The following is a 17868-nucleotide window of genomic DNA, read 5'->3' on the forward strand; positions in this document are numbered from 1 at the left end:
CGCTGGTTGCTGACCTCATCTCCAGTTCTCCAGCTATTTATCATCACATCCCTGTGGAGACCTCAGTATGGGCATCAGGCCGACACGACCTATGACTCACTAGCTGTTGTGGAACAACAACACAGCCTACCAGGAATGCTGAGACTTGTAGTCCTGTAACAGCTGGAGCGCTATAGGTTTCCTGCCTCTACGACACATGCCATGTAAAATAACCAAACCCCAAGTTCATACACAATAGGGGGAAAATTACAAATGGAGTTAGATGACCATAAGTGATCAGGAACGTAACCAATCACTGGATAAACAATTGTGCTTTGCGTGTTATTATACTTTTATATACTAGAGATCTGTATTCATGGTTTAAAATAAATAATAATACAAAATTCTGCAATGGTCTGGTATACAGAGCACTCTTAACAGCATAGTAGACCCTGAACAAAGCAATGCACTGGGGCCCCTACCCACCCATTCATGGGAATACATAAATAAAAAAAACATTTGATTGTGAATTACATGCCATCAGAGTAGCCAGGCAGCATTGTCTCCCTGCCTCCTAGCCTGCAGCCAGACAGTGAATGTCTACCAGCACTCCAATTGGTGGATAGTTCCAACCATCCACCAATCACCATGCTGGCAGCCATTCACTGTCTGGCTGCAGGCTAGGAGGCAAGGAGACAATGCTGCCTGGCTACTCTGATGGCATGTAATTCACAATCAAGAGCGGCCAGACAGCATTCGCTACCTTTCTCCCAAAAGAAGCTCTGGAGGCACCAGCCCGCCCACCCCCTGCTCAAAGGCCTCTAAAATCGTGGGGCCCTTGGGCAGCTGCCCAGTGTGCCTGTACGGTAAGATGGCCCTGATGGTATACAGACTTTACAAACTCTATAGGCTTTACCGACACGCTATATTTAGCAAAGGTCAAATATACATGCAAGTGTTCATAACCAATACGCTTATATTTATTTATTAAAATATCTTACAATACAATGAAAGCTTTTGTTAATCTTACAGAACCCACTCATAGAGGTGGCGGCGGTGCTTTGCTCTTCATGTAAAAGGCACAAATGTACAAAAGATACTTTCTATAATACATACACAGATCCGCTGATTGCCTCGGTAGCACCATATTATTCTTCCTGAGAAAAGTGCTGGTAACTCAGTATAATATATACTTAAATATTCTCCGATCTACAGTATACTGGTCACATCCTCAGCGTGGGAGAACTGTGGCGGGCCGCGGGTCTCTCGTACTTCCGCTGGCCGATAATTCTCAAGCACTTACCCAGCACCTGACAAAGAGAAAAAGCAGAATGAAATATTTTAATCAATATTTGTAAAATTAAAAAAAGGCACATATTGTTTAATTTGGTAATTTATTCGCTAGGACCACCATCTGCATAATGCAAGGACCTTAGTTCACTTCGATTTGTCTTGTACAATTCATACAACTGAAGGGTTATTCTGCTACATATTTCTGTGGTTACACTTTTTCCCAATATACAGTGGATGCAGCCGTCTGCTGTGCTAAACCTATATGTATGAGACTGCAGCCTATCACTACACTAAGAGCCGGTGACGTCACAGGGCATACAACCAATATATACACTGAGCCAGTGACATCACTAAGAATACACTGGGAACCAATGACATCACAGTTCATACAACAAATATATACACTAAGAGCCGGTGACATCACAGAGCATACAACCAATATACACTAGGAGCCAGTATCATCACAGAGCATACAACCAATATATACACTAAGAGACAGTGACATCACAGTGCATACAACCAATATACACTAGGAGCCAGTGACATCACAGAGCATACAACCAATATATAAACTAAGAGCCAGTGACATCACAGGGCATACAACCAATATATACACTAAGAGCCAGTGACATCACAGTGCATACAACAAATATATACACTAAGTGCCGGTGACATCACAGAGCATACAACCAATATACACTAGGAGCCAGTGACATCACAGAGCATACAACCAATATATACACTAAGAGCCAGTGACATCACAAGGCATACAACCAATATATACACTAAGCCAGTGACATCACGGAGCATACAACCAATATATACACTAGGAGCCAGTGACATCACAGAGCATACAACCAATATATACACTAAGAGCCAGTGACATCACAGGGCATACAACCAATATATACACTAAGAGCCAGTGACATCACGGAGCATACAACCAATATATACACTAGGAGCCAGTGACATCACATTTAGAATACACCCAATCAATACACTGGAAACCAGTGACATCACAGTGTGAGTGCATACAACCAATATATACACTAAGAGCCAGTGACATAACTCAGACTACACCCAATCAATACACCATGAACCAGAGATATAAGAGCATGCAACCAATATATATGCTAAGAGCCAGTGACGTCACTCAGAGTACACCCAATCAATAGACTGGGAACCAATAACATTACAGATCATACAACTAATATATACACTAGGAGCCAGTGACATCACTCAATACACCAAATACATACACTGGGAACCAGTGACATCACTCAGAATATACCCCATCAATATACTGGGAACCAGTGACATCACAAAGCATACAATCAATATATATACACTAGGAGCAAGTGACATAACTCAGAATACACCTAATCAATACATCATGAACCAGTGATATCAGAGCATACAACCAATATATACACTGGGAACCAGTGACCTCACACATCATACAACCAATATATACGCTAAGAGACAGTGACATCACTCAGAATACACCCAATCAATAAACTGGGAACCAGCGACATTACAGAGCATACAACCAGTAGAAACACTAGAATCCAGTTATATGACATCACAATGGAATGTATTCTCATGACCGCTGATTCAGCCCACAAAATGGCCGCCTCTATTGCGTGCAGGCATCAGGCTCTCTGTACATAGGTCTCCAAGCCTGGTTACTCACATGTCTTGTGTCCTCGGGTAAAATCACTCCATCATCCCAGAGCCTGGCTGACGAGTAGAAAGCTGAACTTTCCTCTTTCAGTCTAAGAAAGACACAGTTACCAGACGTTTGCTATATTGTGGCACATAGCTAATTATCAAATTGTGTACCATAAAGAATATACACTCCCGAAATCCCTTCTTCAGGCTTTCTAAGGCGGAAATCTGTATGCATTATTTTTTCACCATACAGATGCGTTCTCCTACGTCTAGCCTCAATACACAGCGCAGCCATAAGCTGTTTTGCTCTATTCCCAGGTACGAATCCACCTACTTAGGTGTGCGTAATTAGCCACTGTTGTCTTTCCTAAAATAATTGTCAGGAATCGGCGCTCTGCTTCGTCTCACCTACCAGCGCGCTGGTGTGCAGGCCTCCGGAGGTCATGGCCCCAGTTACGGCTGCAGGTGTGTATGGACCGCAAGCGTCATCTTCCGCATTGCTGAGTACCCCTGAGTCCGGTCCTGTGTGCATTCTGCTGCGTGCCGGCGTCCTGCCTGTGAGGTTGTTTCCATGACTCCTGCACTCAGCTGATCCAGGTGTGCAATCCAGCACTGTGTCTCCACCCAGAGTTCAGTGACCAATCACTGCAGAGCCATGGGTATAACTCCCAGTCCGTGGCTCACTCACATTGCCTCAGACAACGAGTCACATACGGTCATAGCCGGCCCTAACCAATATGATGCCCTAGGCAAGATTTTGGCTGGTGCCCCCTAGCACCACCGCTAGTTCCGCCTCTGATCCTGCATCCCTTTCCCATCACCATCACCGCCCACCCATAGCAGTCCTTTTTTTTGTTTACCTACCCCCTGTAATTTAAATAAGAACAGTGTGCACATTTGGCCTTATACATATGCCGCACATTATTAGTGCCCTTATACACATAATGACACACATAGTGCCCCCTACACATATGTTACTCATTATTAATGCCCTTATACACATAATGACACATATAGTTCCCAGCGTGAGTCAACTGGCAGCTCTGCTAACGTCGGGTGCCTATTTTTTAATGAAAATGCATCTTATTTGCATTGCTATGTGGCTAGGATACACAAGCAGCTTCTGCTGATTAAAATGATATGTGGCATGCCTATATACTGTGTGCGACTGTGGCTGTATCTGCATACGAAATGCTACACACAGAATATAGACATGCCGCATATCATTTTAATCAGCAGAAGCTGCTGATGCCCCTAGGCATACCAGATGCCCTAGGCAATTGCCTTGTTTGCCTATACCTAGGGCCGGCTCTGCATACGGTGTGCCTTGTTCTCCGGACTCCTGTGTTCCTGTTCCCAGCGATTCCCTGTGGTTACCTCCTGTCATCTCATCTCACTTCAACTCTCCTGTTTTCTTCAGACTTCACCCACAGCCAGTTACCAGCTCATCAAGCAGTAGAGACTCTCCTCAGGTGATTCATTCATTACTACCTGTGCACTGCTGATTGCATACCATCTGTGCTTCTCTGCAAGTATACCATCTCATTGCATAGAGACTGTCTCCTGCTTGGGCCTAGTGAGGCCATAAGGACTTTGTTATACAGAAACTGTGTGTTTTTCAAGTCTTACCGGAGTTCTGTTTATTTCATTCACATTCAGCATCAAGTCACTTTATATTTCTGTTGCAAGAGACTCTTCAGTTGTTTTGGATTCAATTACCTATCACTGTTATTTTATTGCCTGGTTTCAGTTTGCCATTCACTGCTATACCATCTACTCTGTGATCCCTGTGTAATAAACATCAGCGCTTATGCGCCGGACTTTCATATCTGCTTCCCTGCTTTGTACATCGCACCAACACTGACCCACTAGCGCCCCCGCCGGGGACAGACAAACCCAGAGACCTGATAGTTTGTCTGAGGCCCATGGACCCGGACGGTGGTCAGAGTGTGGGGTCAGGGACACTCCAAGGCTTAGTGTCACGACTAGATGGTCAAGAGGCTGCGCAGCAGCAGATTATACAATTTCTGCAAGAAATGTCTTCTCGCTTAGATACTCTGCAACAGACATTTCCAACTTCAGTTTCTTCAGTGTCCTCATCAGTTTCTGCTTCTGTTCCTAGTTCCACAGTTTCTAGTTCTCCAGTTGCTCCTGTTCCAATGTCTCGCATCCATCTACCTACTCCAAGTAAATTTGATGGTAATGCTAAGATGTGTCGTGGATTTTTTAATCAATGCGAGGTTCATTTTGAATTGCAACCACAGAACTTTCCAACACCTAAAACAAAGGTTGCTTATATTGTTTCTCTTTTAGCCAGCTCTGCCCTGAACTGGGTCTCTCCGCTGTGGGAGCGAGCAGATGCTTTGTTGAACAACTATACAGAGTTTGTTGCCACATTCCGACGCATCTTTGACGAACCTGGGCGAACGACCTCTGCTTCTTCAGACCTCCTTCAGATCCGCCAGGGAACACGTACTGTGGGTCAGTACGTTATCCAGTTCCAGATATTGGCATCAGAGGTAAAGTGGAACAACCAGGCATTGGTTGCCGCCTTCTGGCATGGTCTCTCTGACCGCATAAAGGATGAGTTGACTACCCGAGACTTACCAGAGCAACTGGAAGCTCTAATTTCTCTATGCGTCAAGTTGGATCTACGTTTACGCGAGCGAGCCTGTGAACGCTCTCGAGGTGATCTTCGCAAGCACCGAGCTATGCCTCCTGTACAGTCTCTACCTATTATTGCTGATGAACCCATGCAGGTAAACAAGTTTCGTTTAACACCTGAGGAGCGGTCCAGAAGATTAAAGGAAAGACTGTGTCTCTATTGTGCTGCTGCTGGTCATCTGATTGGTTCCTGTCCTGCTCGGTCGGGAAACGCCAGGTCCTAACTTGTAGAGGAGGAGTCAAGTTAGGGACCTTGAATAAAGCTCCTTCTTTTCAAGACCTTACATTACCTGTCACTTTGGAAATGCCAGATGGACTCCAGTCTCTGTCCGCCTTAGTGGATTGTGGTGCTGCTGGGAATTTTATCACACAAGCTGCAGTGGATAGACTTCATCTCCCAGTGTCTAAACTGTGTCGTCCAGTATATCTCACTGCCGTGGACGGAAGCCGTATTCCTGAAGGTTCCATCATTCAGCAAACCAAGCCAGTGGTTCTGGGAGTAGGCTTCCTGCATTCCGAGCTTATTGAGTTCCTGGTTATACCTAAAGCTGGCTATGAGATCGTACTGGGTATGCCTTGGCTTCAATTACACAATCCGCAATTCGACTGGTCTACATTACAGTTAACAGCATGGAGTTCCTCTTGTCATCAGTCATGTCTGGCTCAAGTACTTCCAATCAAGTCTTCAAGTGTAAAGTCTCAGTCTGGTCTTCCGGAGGCCTATCAGGAATTCACTGACGTCTTCAGTGAGAAAGCAGCAGATGTCTTGCCTCCCCATCGAGAGTGGGATTGTCCCATTGATTTGGTTCGAGGAAGCAAGCCGCCTAGAGGGCGTACATACCCTCTTTCAGTTCCAGAGACCCAAGCAATGAGTGTATACATTAAAGAAAATTTACAGAAAGGGTTCATCTGTCCATCCTCTTCCCCAGCTGGTGCTGGATTCTTCTTCGTCAAGAAGAAAGATGGAGGACTTCGTCCCTGTATCGATTATCGGGGTTTAAATGACATCACGATTAAAAATAGCTACCCGTTACCTCTCATCACAGAGTTGTTCGACAGAGTTAAAGGTGCGTCCATCTTCACGAAACTGGATCTTCGCGGGGCTTATAATCTTATCAGGATTCGAAGTGGTGATGAGTGGAAAACCGCCTTCAATACTCGTGACGGCCACTATGAATACCTAGTGATGCCCTTCGGCTTGAGTAACGCCCCGGCCGTGTTTCAGAACTGTCAACGAAGTATTTAGAGATCTTCTGTATAAATGTGTGGTAGTATACCTCGATGACATCTTGATATTCTCTCGTGATTTGGTTTCTCATCGCCAACAAGTAAAAGAGGTTCTTCGACGTCTTCGACAGAATCATCTGTATGGCAAGCTGTCCAAATGCACATTTGAAGCTTCTTCAATATCTTTCTTGGGATACATTATTTCCGGAACAGACCTTCAAATGGACCCAGCTAAACTGGAAGCTATAGAGAGCTGGGCTCTTCCAACAACACTCAAGTCAGTTCAACGTTTCATAGGCTTTGCTAATTACTACAGAAAGTTTATTAAAGGCTTCTCCACGTTAATTGCTCCAATCACCTGCCTTACCCGGAAAGGGGGGAATCCTTCCCAATGGTCTGACGCTGCACTGTCTGCTTTTCATAAAATAAAACAAGCTTTTATTTCAGCTCCTGTGTTACAACAGCCGGATGTCAACAAGGCCTTCATCTTGGAAGTAGATGCCTCAACAGTTGGCGTGGGCGCAGTCCTGTCCCAGGTGGGCGTTGATGGTAAGACTCACCGCTGTGGGTTTTTCTCTCGTAGGTTCTCACCCGCTGAAATTAACTATACCATCGGTGACCAGGAGCTGTTGGCAATCAAATTGGCCCTTGAAGAATGGAGGTATCTGCTGGAGGGCACGAGATTCCCTATTACCATCTACACGGATCACAAGAACCTTCTTTACCTGAAAGCTGCGCAGTGCCTGAATCCTCGGCAAGCAAGGTGGGCCCTATTCTTTTCCCGTTTTGACTTTAAGTTAATGTTTAGGCCTGGCTCACAAAACGTTAAAGCAGATGCTTTGTCTCGCTCTATGAGCTCAAATGAGGAATCTTCAAAACAGGCTGCTCGACCAGTATTAAATCCTGTGGTTTTCGCAACTACAGGGGTGTCGCAAGTTCCACCTCCAGGCAAGATGTTTGTCTCTCCAGAGCTTCGTTCAAATCTCCTGTCCTGGGCTCATACGTCCAAATTTAATGGTCACCCAGGGGTTCTCAAGACTTTTAAGTTCCTGTCCCAAACGTATTGGTGGCCACGAATGAAAATAGATATTCAGGAATTTATAGCTTCATGTCCCAAATGTGCTCAGCATAAAGTTTCTCGTCAGGCTCCCGCAGGCCAATTGTTACCCAATTCCATTCCCAGGCGCCCTTGGTCTCACTTATCGATGGATTTTATTTCAGATCTCCCTCCATCCAAAGGGTATGACACTATCTGGGTAGTAGTCGATAGGTTTTCAAAAATGGCGCACTTCATTCCACTCATGGGGCTACCCTCTGCTCCAAAATTGGCACAGTTGTTTTGTCACGAAATATTTAGGTTACATGGACTTCCAACAGAAATTATATCTGACCGAGGTGTACAGTTTGTGGCCAAGTTCTGGAGGGCCCTGTGTTCGGCGCTACAAGTAAAACTGAAATTCTCTACGGCCTATCACCCTCAAACAAATGGGCAGACAGAGAGGGTAAATCAAGAGCTTGAGACCTATTTGAGACTGTATATCTCTTCTTCACAGGATGACTGGGTAGAATTATTGCCCTGGGCAGAGTTTGCTCATAATTTTCGTTATCATACTTCTACAGATACAACTCCTTTTTTCGCAGTTTATGGACAGCATCCTAGAGTGCCTGATTTCCAAGAGTTACCCGTCGTAGATGTGCCTGCGGCTGCTTCTGCTCTTCAGCGGTTCGCTCAAATTTGGAAGAAGATTCATTTATCTCTTAAACAAGTTTCTCAACGGTATAAAATGTTTGCTGATAGAAAGAGACGAGCAGTTCCTAGTTTAAAACCGGGCGACAAAGTCTGGTTATCTACCCAAAATCTCCGTCTCAGAGTTCCATCAATGAAATTTGCTCCACGGTTTATTGGGCCATTCCCGGTGGAAAGTGTTATTAATCCAGTGGCTTATAAGTTAAAACTGCCTGCTTTTTTGAAAGTTCCCAACTCATTCCATATTTCTCTCCTCAGACCACTAATTCTCAATCGTTTCCAGAGAACGCTTCCAGCAGCTCCAAAGGTACAAACTCATCGGGGCATGGAATACGAGGTGGAAAAGATCTTAGACTCTCGACATCGTTATGGTCATTTGCAATACCTGATTGACTGGTCTGGATATGGTCCTGAAGAGAGGAGTTGGGTCAACGTCACGGATGTCCATGCTCCACGGTTGGTTCAAGCCTTCCACAGACTCTTCCCTGCCAAGCCTCGTGTGTGTTCGGTGCCCACCCATAAAGGAGGGGGTACTGTTAGGAATCGGCGCTCTGCTTCGTCTCACCTACCAGCGCGCTTGTGTGCAGGCCTCCGGAGGTCATGGCCCCAGTTACGGCTGCAGGTGTGTATGGACCGCAAGCGTCATCTTCCGCATTGCTGAGTACCCCTGAGTCCGGTCCTGTGTGCATTCTGCTGCGTGCCGGCGTCCTGCCTGTGAGGTCGTTGCCATGACTCCTGCACTCAGCTGATCCAGGTGTGCAATCCAGCACTGTGTCTCCACCCAGAGTTCAGTGACCAATCACTGCAGAGCCATGGGTATAACTCCCAGTCCGTGGCTCACTCACATTGCCTCAGACAACGAGTCACATACGGTGTGCCTTGTTCTCCGGACTCCTGCGTTCCTGTTCCCAGCGATTCCCTGTGGTTACCTCCTGTCATCTCATCTCACTTCAACTCTCCTGTTTTCTTCAGACTTCATCCACAGCCAGTTACCAGCTCATCAAGCAGTAGAGACTCTCCTCAGGTGATTAATTCATTATTACCTGTGCACTGCTGATTGCATACCATCTGTGCTTCTCTGCAAGTATACCATCTCATTGCATAGAGAATGTCTCCTGCTTGGGCCTAGTGAGGCCATAAGGACTTTGTTATACAGAAACTGTGTGTTTTTCAAGTCTTACCGGAGTTCTGTTTATTTCATTTACATTCAGCATCAAGTCATTATATATTTCTGTTGCAAGAGACTCTTCAGTTGTTTTGGATTCAATTACCAATCACTGTTACTTTATTGCCTGGTTTCAGTTTGTCATTCACTGCCATACCATCTACTCTGTGATCCCTGTGTAATAAACATCAGCGCTTATGCGCCGGACTTTCATATCTGCTTCCCTGCTTTGTACATCGCACCAACACTGACCCACTAGCACCCCCGCCGGGAACAGACAAACCCAGAGACCTGACAATAATACCCCTAGAGGGCGCCATTTTTTTTATCCTATCAATAAATATATGTACACATGTAAATCTGGAGGCAGTGTCTCCTCATCTTTCAAATGAAGCTGCTCAATTTAGTGATGGGGCTATATGGCGGCCAAATGTTCTAGCAAAGGAGGGGTCCAAAATACTAGTATATAATAATATCTAGCAATTCTGATACCTGTCTATAAGAGTCCTGAATTCGGTCTCATCTGTCCAATCATCTCCCGCTTGACCACTCCACGACAAATTGTCCGCGTCCACTAGACCTGTTCTCGCATTTGGCCAAAGGAACAAGAAGTTTGGCTCAAATGATCTCCCGCACTACAAGTTTGGAAAGACACAAACCTTAACCGATACATGAATATCTGTCTGGCGTATAATACAAAATGAACGGCAAGATGCCGCAAACATAAAAACCATAGACACAATGCAGTGATTAATAAAAGATAGGAGGCCACGTTTGCCCAATGAGCTTTCTGTTTTGCAACCCAGATTAATTATACGTTCTCCAGGCTACATCACCCTTTTAAGATCAACCACTAAGGACAATGCTATACCACGGAGACATGACGGGATACCTTCTTGACGGGTAAAGCCAGTATCACAAAAGTCATAAAAATCAGGATATTAACTCCCCAGTCATGATGTTCCTTACAAAGTGCCCCAGTGATGTCCAGAGCAGGCCCTCACCAATGTGATGCCCTAGGCAAGATTTTGGCTGGTGCCCCCTAGCACCGCCGCTGGTTCCGCCTCTGACCTTGCACCCCTTTCCCAGCACCATCACCCCTCACCCATAGCAGTCCTCATGTTGGTGCTTCTACCCCCTAAATTTTAAATAGGAACAGTGTGCACATTCGGTGCGCAGCCCAAAACGGGAAGGGGCATGGCCACACAATAATACCCCCAGTTGAAATTATGCCACACAGTACTGCAACTTTATTCACATTATATCATGCGATAGTGTCTCTTACTCACGTTACATTACACAGTAGTACCACGTTACTCCTCACAGTAGTGCCCTTTATTCACATTACACTACACTGAATTGCCCCTTATTCACATTACACCACACCATATTGCTCTTTATTCACACTAGATCACACAGTAGTGCCCTTTCTATACGTTATGCCACAAAGTAGTACACATAATGCCTTTATACACATAATACCACACAGTAATGCCCCTTACACATATGACACACATTATTAATGCCCTTATACACATAATGTCCCTTACACATATGCCGCACATTATTAATGCCCTTATACACATAATGTCCCTTACACATATGCCGCACATTAGTACTACATTTCTTATGCAGATAGAGCCGCAGTCACACACAGTATATAGGCATGCTGCATATCATTTTAATCAGCAGAACCTGCTTGTGCCGCTAGGCATTTGCCTATGCCTATGCCTATGGTCGGCTCTGGTGACGTCACTATGTCCTAGAAACATTGTTCTTCCGACAAAAGTCATACCATGGCGAAACTCTCTCCTCCGTGGCAGCCACCAACGACAAGCGTAATCTTGGGGACTGTGGCGCAAGCTACGGCAGCAATCATCGCAGCCTGAGCCTTCAATCTATTTGTGATCTGCTCGGCCTGAAAAACAATGCAACACAATCAGATTACTGTACCAGAGCAGAGATTCTAACTAGGTTACCTATGAGACTGCTATCCAATATTTTACTTCTCTGGTTTACCGAAGTTGCCCCTTATATTTACTAAACAATGATTGTGTTAATGCATTGCTTTGCTGTAATAAAAGTGCAAACAACCACCCAAAGACAAACTATATTTCTTGGCTGTGACATAAAGCGCCGTTACCTTGGAGACACTCGGTGGGAGGGCTTCCTGAGCCGTCGTGTTCTGAAGAAACAGGAGAGGGACACTGCGCTGATTACAGAGCTGCACAAAATGGCTTCCTTTCAGCGAGGCATCATGGGTCAGCGCTCCGTTGCTAGCCAGTATGCCAACCAAGTGACTGAGAGGAGATACAGAGCTTCATTGCTATCTGTTCTGCAGAGCACATAGTAATAGCATCAATCAGCCAAACTGACCAGTCACGATCATGAGTGAGGTCCTGAACACACAATACATGTCCCAGGGGTGGAACACCTGAACAAATGATGGCAGTTCTGTTCACTATATTTGCATCCGGGAGAATAGGAACACATCTGGATCCACAACCCAGGCAGGACCAATCTTATAACATTAGGCACACAAGCTCTGGCATCATAAATCACCATCCCCACCCATTCAATACAGAAAACTCCACAGCCTAAATAAGTGGAAGTACTCTGCACAATTATGGGCTCGTTTAGAGCTGGGATGCAAACAATATTCTTTAGGTGGGGCAAGCGCAAAAAAAAGGCTGATTGGTCTTTTGTCTAATTGTGGGTTTTTTCCATGCAATGTGAGACGCATTTCGCACTTACTCTTCTGGGAGGAGTCGCGTAGACAGACCCAAAGTACAATAAATGCGCGGACTAGCAAAATCCAAAAAAACAGGTGGGCTGGGATGGTCCGGGGGAGGGAGGAAATCTCTGAAGATTTTCATTTTAAAATTTTCAACCTAATCCCGGGATTGACCATTTTTCAATTCCGATACTTGGGATTGAAAAAAGGCCCGGGATTGGCCTTCCCAGTCTGCAGTAATAAAGCATATTTTCTAATCGGCTTTTAAAACGGAAAGTGACAGATGTGTATCAATACAGAATATTCATTTTAAAAAGAACATTATTCCCCCTCGTCCTGTAATGTGTATGGACTGAGTGCAGACTCTGACAAGTGGTAGTCGCTCTGCATGTACAGATGGAAACGCGTTTCCCCGCTGGTTAGTGGCTTACTCAGCGAGTTATTCCCATTAATTTATTAATTGTCTATCAAATCGAACAAGTGTATTCCCATGTTTCTATCTCTCCGACCCTGGCTTCCATTCCTGCATTTTCTACTGTTATCTTCTATAAACTTGTATTGATTAACCAGATCCCAAATAATTTATTTGTTGCCTAAAAGTAGCGCAGCTCGTTATCAATATTCATCAGGTCATTAAAGAACCCGCAGCTTGTGATTGGCTGTCCCAGCTCACAGCCTTTATTGGTTTATATGTAAATTTGTATTTGAGATAGATTTGTTGAATCTGTATTTCAGAATCCCAGAAAACACTGCTGCGTACTGCAGCTACCAGGAGCTTCGGCACCTTAGCGACGCATGTTCTCTAGGGGCAGCTTTAATTAAAAGTAAGATCATCAGATTCACCATCTACTTTATTATTAAAGACTCAATGTGATTTCCAGTACAATGCCCCTGTATGTGTGTGCGCTACACCTGTGCTGTCAGCCTAGGAGGGAGCCCACATACAGGGAATCACAGTGTGAGTACAAGTAATATTTGGAACATACCCTTCGATTGATGAGAATCCAGCCACCAGAGTGGTTCCATAGTCGGCTTTGAATTCCAGGAACTTACTACCATCTACCAGGCGGCTGAGAACCTGCGGAGAGCAATCAGCACATGACCGAGACACTACAGATCCATGCAAAGGTTATTAGTACATACGTGACCTGCCACATACACGCATCAAGTCCATGACATTACTAGTAATAGCGTCATATGAAATGAGAGGTTGAAGTCTGTGAATGAAATGTAGATCCCCCTAAATACACACCAGTGTGCTCTCATTAGGACGTGACGACTTACTTACCAGTTTCACATCCAGGGTGCAGCTATAATCGCGTGGCGCTAGACCCGCTAACTCCCGGGTATCATAAATGGGATCCTCGTATTCTGCGCGCTCATCGGGCTGAGAGTCAAAGTTTAAGGTTGAAATGATCATTCGTGCGCAGCTGTACGCATCAGATTCTGTAGGCGCAAAATGATCCACACATCCGCTGACCCTGTATGGGAATGGGAGACACAATGTACAAGACACTATAGAGTGTAAGCTTGCAAGCAGAGCTTTCCTGCCTCTATGGGGTCTATTCATGAAGCAGTGAAAAGAGTGAAGAAGTGAGCCCGTGGAGAAGTTGCCCATGGCAACCAATCAGCTGCTCCGTACAACTGTATAGTATGCAAACGATAAATGTTACCTCAATGCTGATTGGTTGCCATGGGCAACTTCTCCACTGGCTCACTTCTTCACTCTTTTCACTGCTTCATGAATAGACCCCTATGAATGTTTGTTATTGCCCAGTTTTGTTTGCTCATTAACGGAAATTAACGGAATTTGCTGCACTGTTAATAAATACGTAAATAAATAAATGAATAAGATACAATAACTAGTGGGAGCTCCGTATTCATTTATCCAGACTGAACCAAAGCCTTACACACAGCGCCACCTACTGATTATACTGTATACAGCAGTGTGAGATACAGTATGACGCTGTCTGCATGCCTACAATGTCACAATACTTTCAGTGTAATGAGCATCTGAATATTATTAATTAATATTATTTTATGGAGTAGGTTTATGCCCAGACAGGAATATTGGCTTATGTAGATTTGTGTGACGCCAATATACTGTAGGCGGGTTGGGGGTGGTCATAGCCCTAGGGCCATGCGTGTTTGTGTGACTGGGAACAGATACAAGGGCAAATGTAGTAAGCCTTAGAGAGCAATAAAGTGGATAGAGATAAAGGGGTCTATTTACGAAGCCTTGGATGGAGATAAAGTACCAGCCAATCAGCTCCTAACTGCCATGCTACAGGCTGTGTTTGAAAAATGAGTTAGGAGCCGATTGGCTGGTGCTTTGGGGGTCATTCCGACCCGTTCGCACACAGTGGTTCTTCGCTGCGGTGCGAACGGGTCGGAAATGCACATGCGGGGCGGAAGCATTGGGCACGCGCATAGTCACCGGGTCAACAACGCCGCCAGCGAGAAATGTGATCGCAGCGGCAATCGCAAGAAGACGGACAGGCGGGAGGCGTTCTGGGGGGTGGATACTCACCGTTTTCCAGGCGTGGTGAGCACAACACAGGCGTATCAAGGCGTTTGGAGGGCAGATGTCCGACGTCGGTACCGGGACCTTCATCGCTGGATCCGTCGCACAGGGTAAGTAACTGCAGCCCTGATCTTGTTTTACTTGAAACTTTTTTTGTATAGCAGGGCTAAAATACACTCCCCCATAGGCGGCGTCAAGTTGATCGCACGAGCGATTAACTCGGAATGACCCTCTTTATATCGAGTGATTTTATCTCCATCCAAGGCTTCGTAAATAGACCCCAAAGTATCAACCAATCGGTTCCTGTCACTTTTCAAACACAGCCTGTAGCATGACCGGCCGGTACTTTATCCCTCTCCAAGCTGTGACACACCTTCCCCGCAGACCTGGGCAAAGAGGTACATACGTCTGAGGAATAACACCCAGGGGATGATGGAAATGTGGATGGATCCCGAAGACATCTGCCAGCAGCGATTGCGTCATAGAAAGAAATTGACGACTGCACACAAGTCGGACCACGCCCTCATACACGGACACAGCCTGTACATGCGGACAGACTGACCTGATATGGGATTGGTGCCAGTCCGGATACTATTAATGACTGTTGCAGCTACGACTGGAAAAAAGTGGGCGGCCCGGCCACCTGCATGCAGGCGCACAGATTACACTGCTGTGGACACGAATCTGTACGACACAGAATCAGCAGCATTGTTTGCTTCTTCCTAGCTGGGACAATATATTATCCAGTTGTGACATAAACTTTTGCAAATCTTCCTTTTTTGTGTATGAGACGGGAAGTTGCTGCATATTTATCAAGAACTACTGCTGGCTGACATCACATGTGCTTGTTGCACATACGTACGCGGGGGTAGGTGCCTGCGACGTAAGCCCGGTGTATGACAGGCGCATATGCCGCAGCGCACACCGTAAGATAACCACAACCACGAATATGGCTGCAAGCGTGGCATTACCAAATCAACAGAAACGGAGTCTGCAATATGGGGTCCAATTGCGCCAATCTCTGTGCCAGCCCCCTTAGAGTGGGTGTTTAGGTGGGAAACAGCAACATATTGGTCATCACCACAGACCAATCCCAGACCTGATAGCAGGAGGTGTTCCTGACTTACCATATCGCCTCACCACACTCCCAGCAAGCTTTGCACTCTTTGGCTACGCATGTCTGACCAGACGGCTCACGGAGCCACGATTCTACTGCCTGAGGGCACCCCAATCACCACAGAGAAAGCAATGGGCCCACCGACACCGATCAGAGCCTAACACAATACACCTAAGGAACACTAAGGTACTATGACAGGAGTGTAAGACTTTCTTACCTGGAGTGCAGCCTGGCTCCCCCGAGATCCTCTGCCGAGACGTCCTCTCCCGTGGCCGCTTTAACTAGCGGAGGTCCAGCCAAAAATATAGTCCCGATCCGGTCTACAATGATGGTCTCCTCAGCCATTGTGGGAATGTAAGCTCCCCCAGCAGTACACGAGCCGCACACCACAGCCACCTGCACAACAGACAAGGTATGACTATAACGGAGCCTTACATTAATATACAATCATCACAGCACGCACACAGCTCAGTGATGCCAAAAATACTTCACTATGGCCCTCATTCCGAGTTGTTCGCTCGCAAGGCGATTTTAGCAGAGTTGCTCACGCTAAGCCGCCGCCTACTGGGAGTGAATCTTAGCTTCTTAATATTGCAAACGAAAGATTCGCAATATTGCGATTACAAACTTCTTAGCAGTTTCAGAGTAGCTTCAGACTTACTCGGCATCTGCGATCAGTTCAGTGCTTGTCGTTCCTGGTTTGACGTCACAAACACACCCAGCGTTCGCCCAGACACTCCCCCGTTTCTCCAGCCACTCCCGCGTTTTTTCCGGAAACGGTAGCCTTTTTTCCCACACGCCCATAAAACGGCCTGTTTCCGCCCAGAAACACCCATTTCCTGTCAATCACACTATGATCGCCTGAGCGATGAAAAAGCCGTGAGTAAAAATACTAACTTCATAGCAAAATTACTTGGCGCAGTCGCAGTGCGGACATTGCGCATGCGCACTAAGCGGAAAATCGCTGCGATGCGATGAAATTTACCGAGCGAACGACTCGGAATGAGGGCCTATGTTATTTTGTGCTGGGACTTATTGTACACCTGCTGCAAATTGTGATTTACATAGCTGGCTCTGCCTTGATGACCACAATTTATTTGGAACAATGGGGCCTAATTCAGACCTAATCGCTAGGCTGCGTTTTCATACAGTGGGCAATCGGGTCTAAACTGCGCATGCACCGCAATGCCCAGGCGCGTCGCACGGGTACAAGGCTGATCGCCGCTCAGCGATGGGTTTGTGCGAAGAACCCATTCGCACAGGCGTTCGCAAGGAGATTGACAGGAAGAGGGCGTATGTGGGTGGCAACTGACCATTTTCTCGGAGTGTCTGGAAAAACGCAGGCGTGTCCAAGCGTTTGCAGGGCGGGTTCCTGACTTCAATACCGGTCCCGGACAGGCTGAAGTGATGGCAGCGGCTGAGTAAGTCCTGGGCTGCGCAGAGACTGCACAAGATATGTTTGTACAGCTCGGCTACACATGCGTTCGCACACTTGCAAAGCGAAAATACACTCCCCTATGGGCGGAGACTATGCGAACGCAGGACTGCAAAAAAAAAACCCCAGCGAGCGATCAGGTCTGAATTAGGCCCAATATCAGTTAGGCCTGTTTCAATTATTCTAAAAGTATGCACTCTGAGGGCCAGATGTACTAAGCTTGTAAAGTGATAAATATCACTGTGATAAAGTACCAGCCAATCAGCTCCTGTCATTTTTCAAACACAGCCTGTGACATGCCAGTTAGGATCC

At 46.0% G+C, this 17868-nt stretch overlaps 1 protein-coding gene across 2 annotated transcripts in view; it reads right to left on the reverse strand.

The window, feature by feature from the left end:
* Window positions 1-937: 937 nt before the first annotated feature.
* Window positions 938-17868, reverse strand: part of LOC134957318 (methylcrotonoyl-CoA carboxylase beta chain, mitochondrial-like) — a 52172-nt gene continuing 35241 nt past the window's right edge. For both annotated transcript variants that reach the window (XM_063939116.1, XM_063939115.1), the window contains exons 5-12: window positions 16339-16517; window positions 13769-13961; window positions 13467-13558; window positions 11890-12046; window positions 11542-11664; window positions 10239-10381; window positions 2966-3047; window positions 938-1289 (exon numbers count right to left, since the gene is read on the reverse strand). In XM_063939116.1, the coding sequence (XP_063795186.1) occupies window positions 1203-1289; window positions 2966-3047; window positions 10239-10381; window positions 11542-11664; window positions 11890-12046; window positions 13467-13558; window positions 13769-13961; window positions 16339-16517 (1056 nt within the window). In that variant the 3' untranslated portion in view covers window positions 938-1202. The remainder of the gene's footprint in view (window positions 1290-2965; window positions 3048-10238; window positions 10382-11541; window positions 11665-11889; window positions 12047-13466; window positions 13559-13768; window positions 13962-16338; window positions 16518-17868) is intronic.

Source organism: Pseudophryne corroboree, chromosome 9 (genome assembly GCF_028390025.1).
Source record: "Pseudophryne corroboree isolate aPseCor3 chromosome 9, aPseCor3.hap2, whole genome shotgun sequence".
NCBI classification, from domain to species: domain Eukaryota; kingdom Metazoa; phylum Chordata; class Amphibia; order Anura; family Myobatrachidae; genus Pseudophryne; species Pseudophryne corroboree.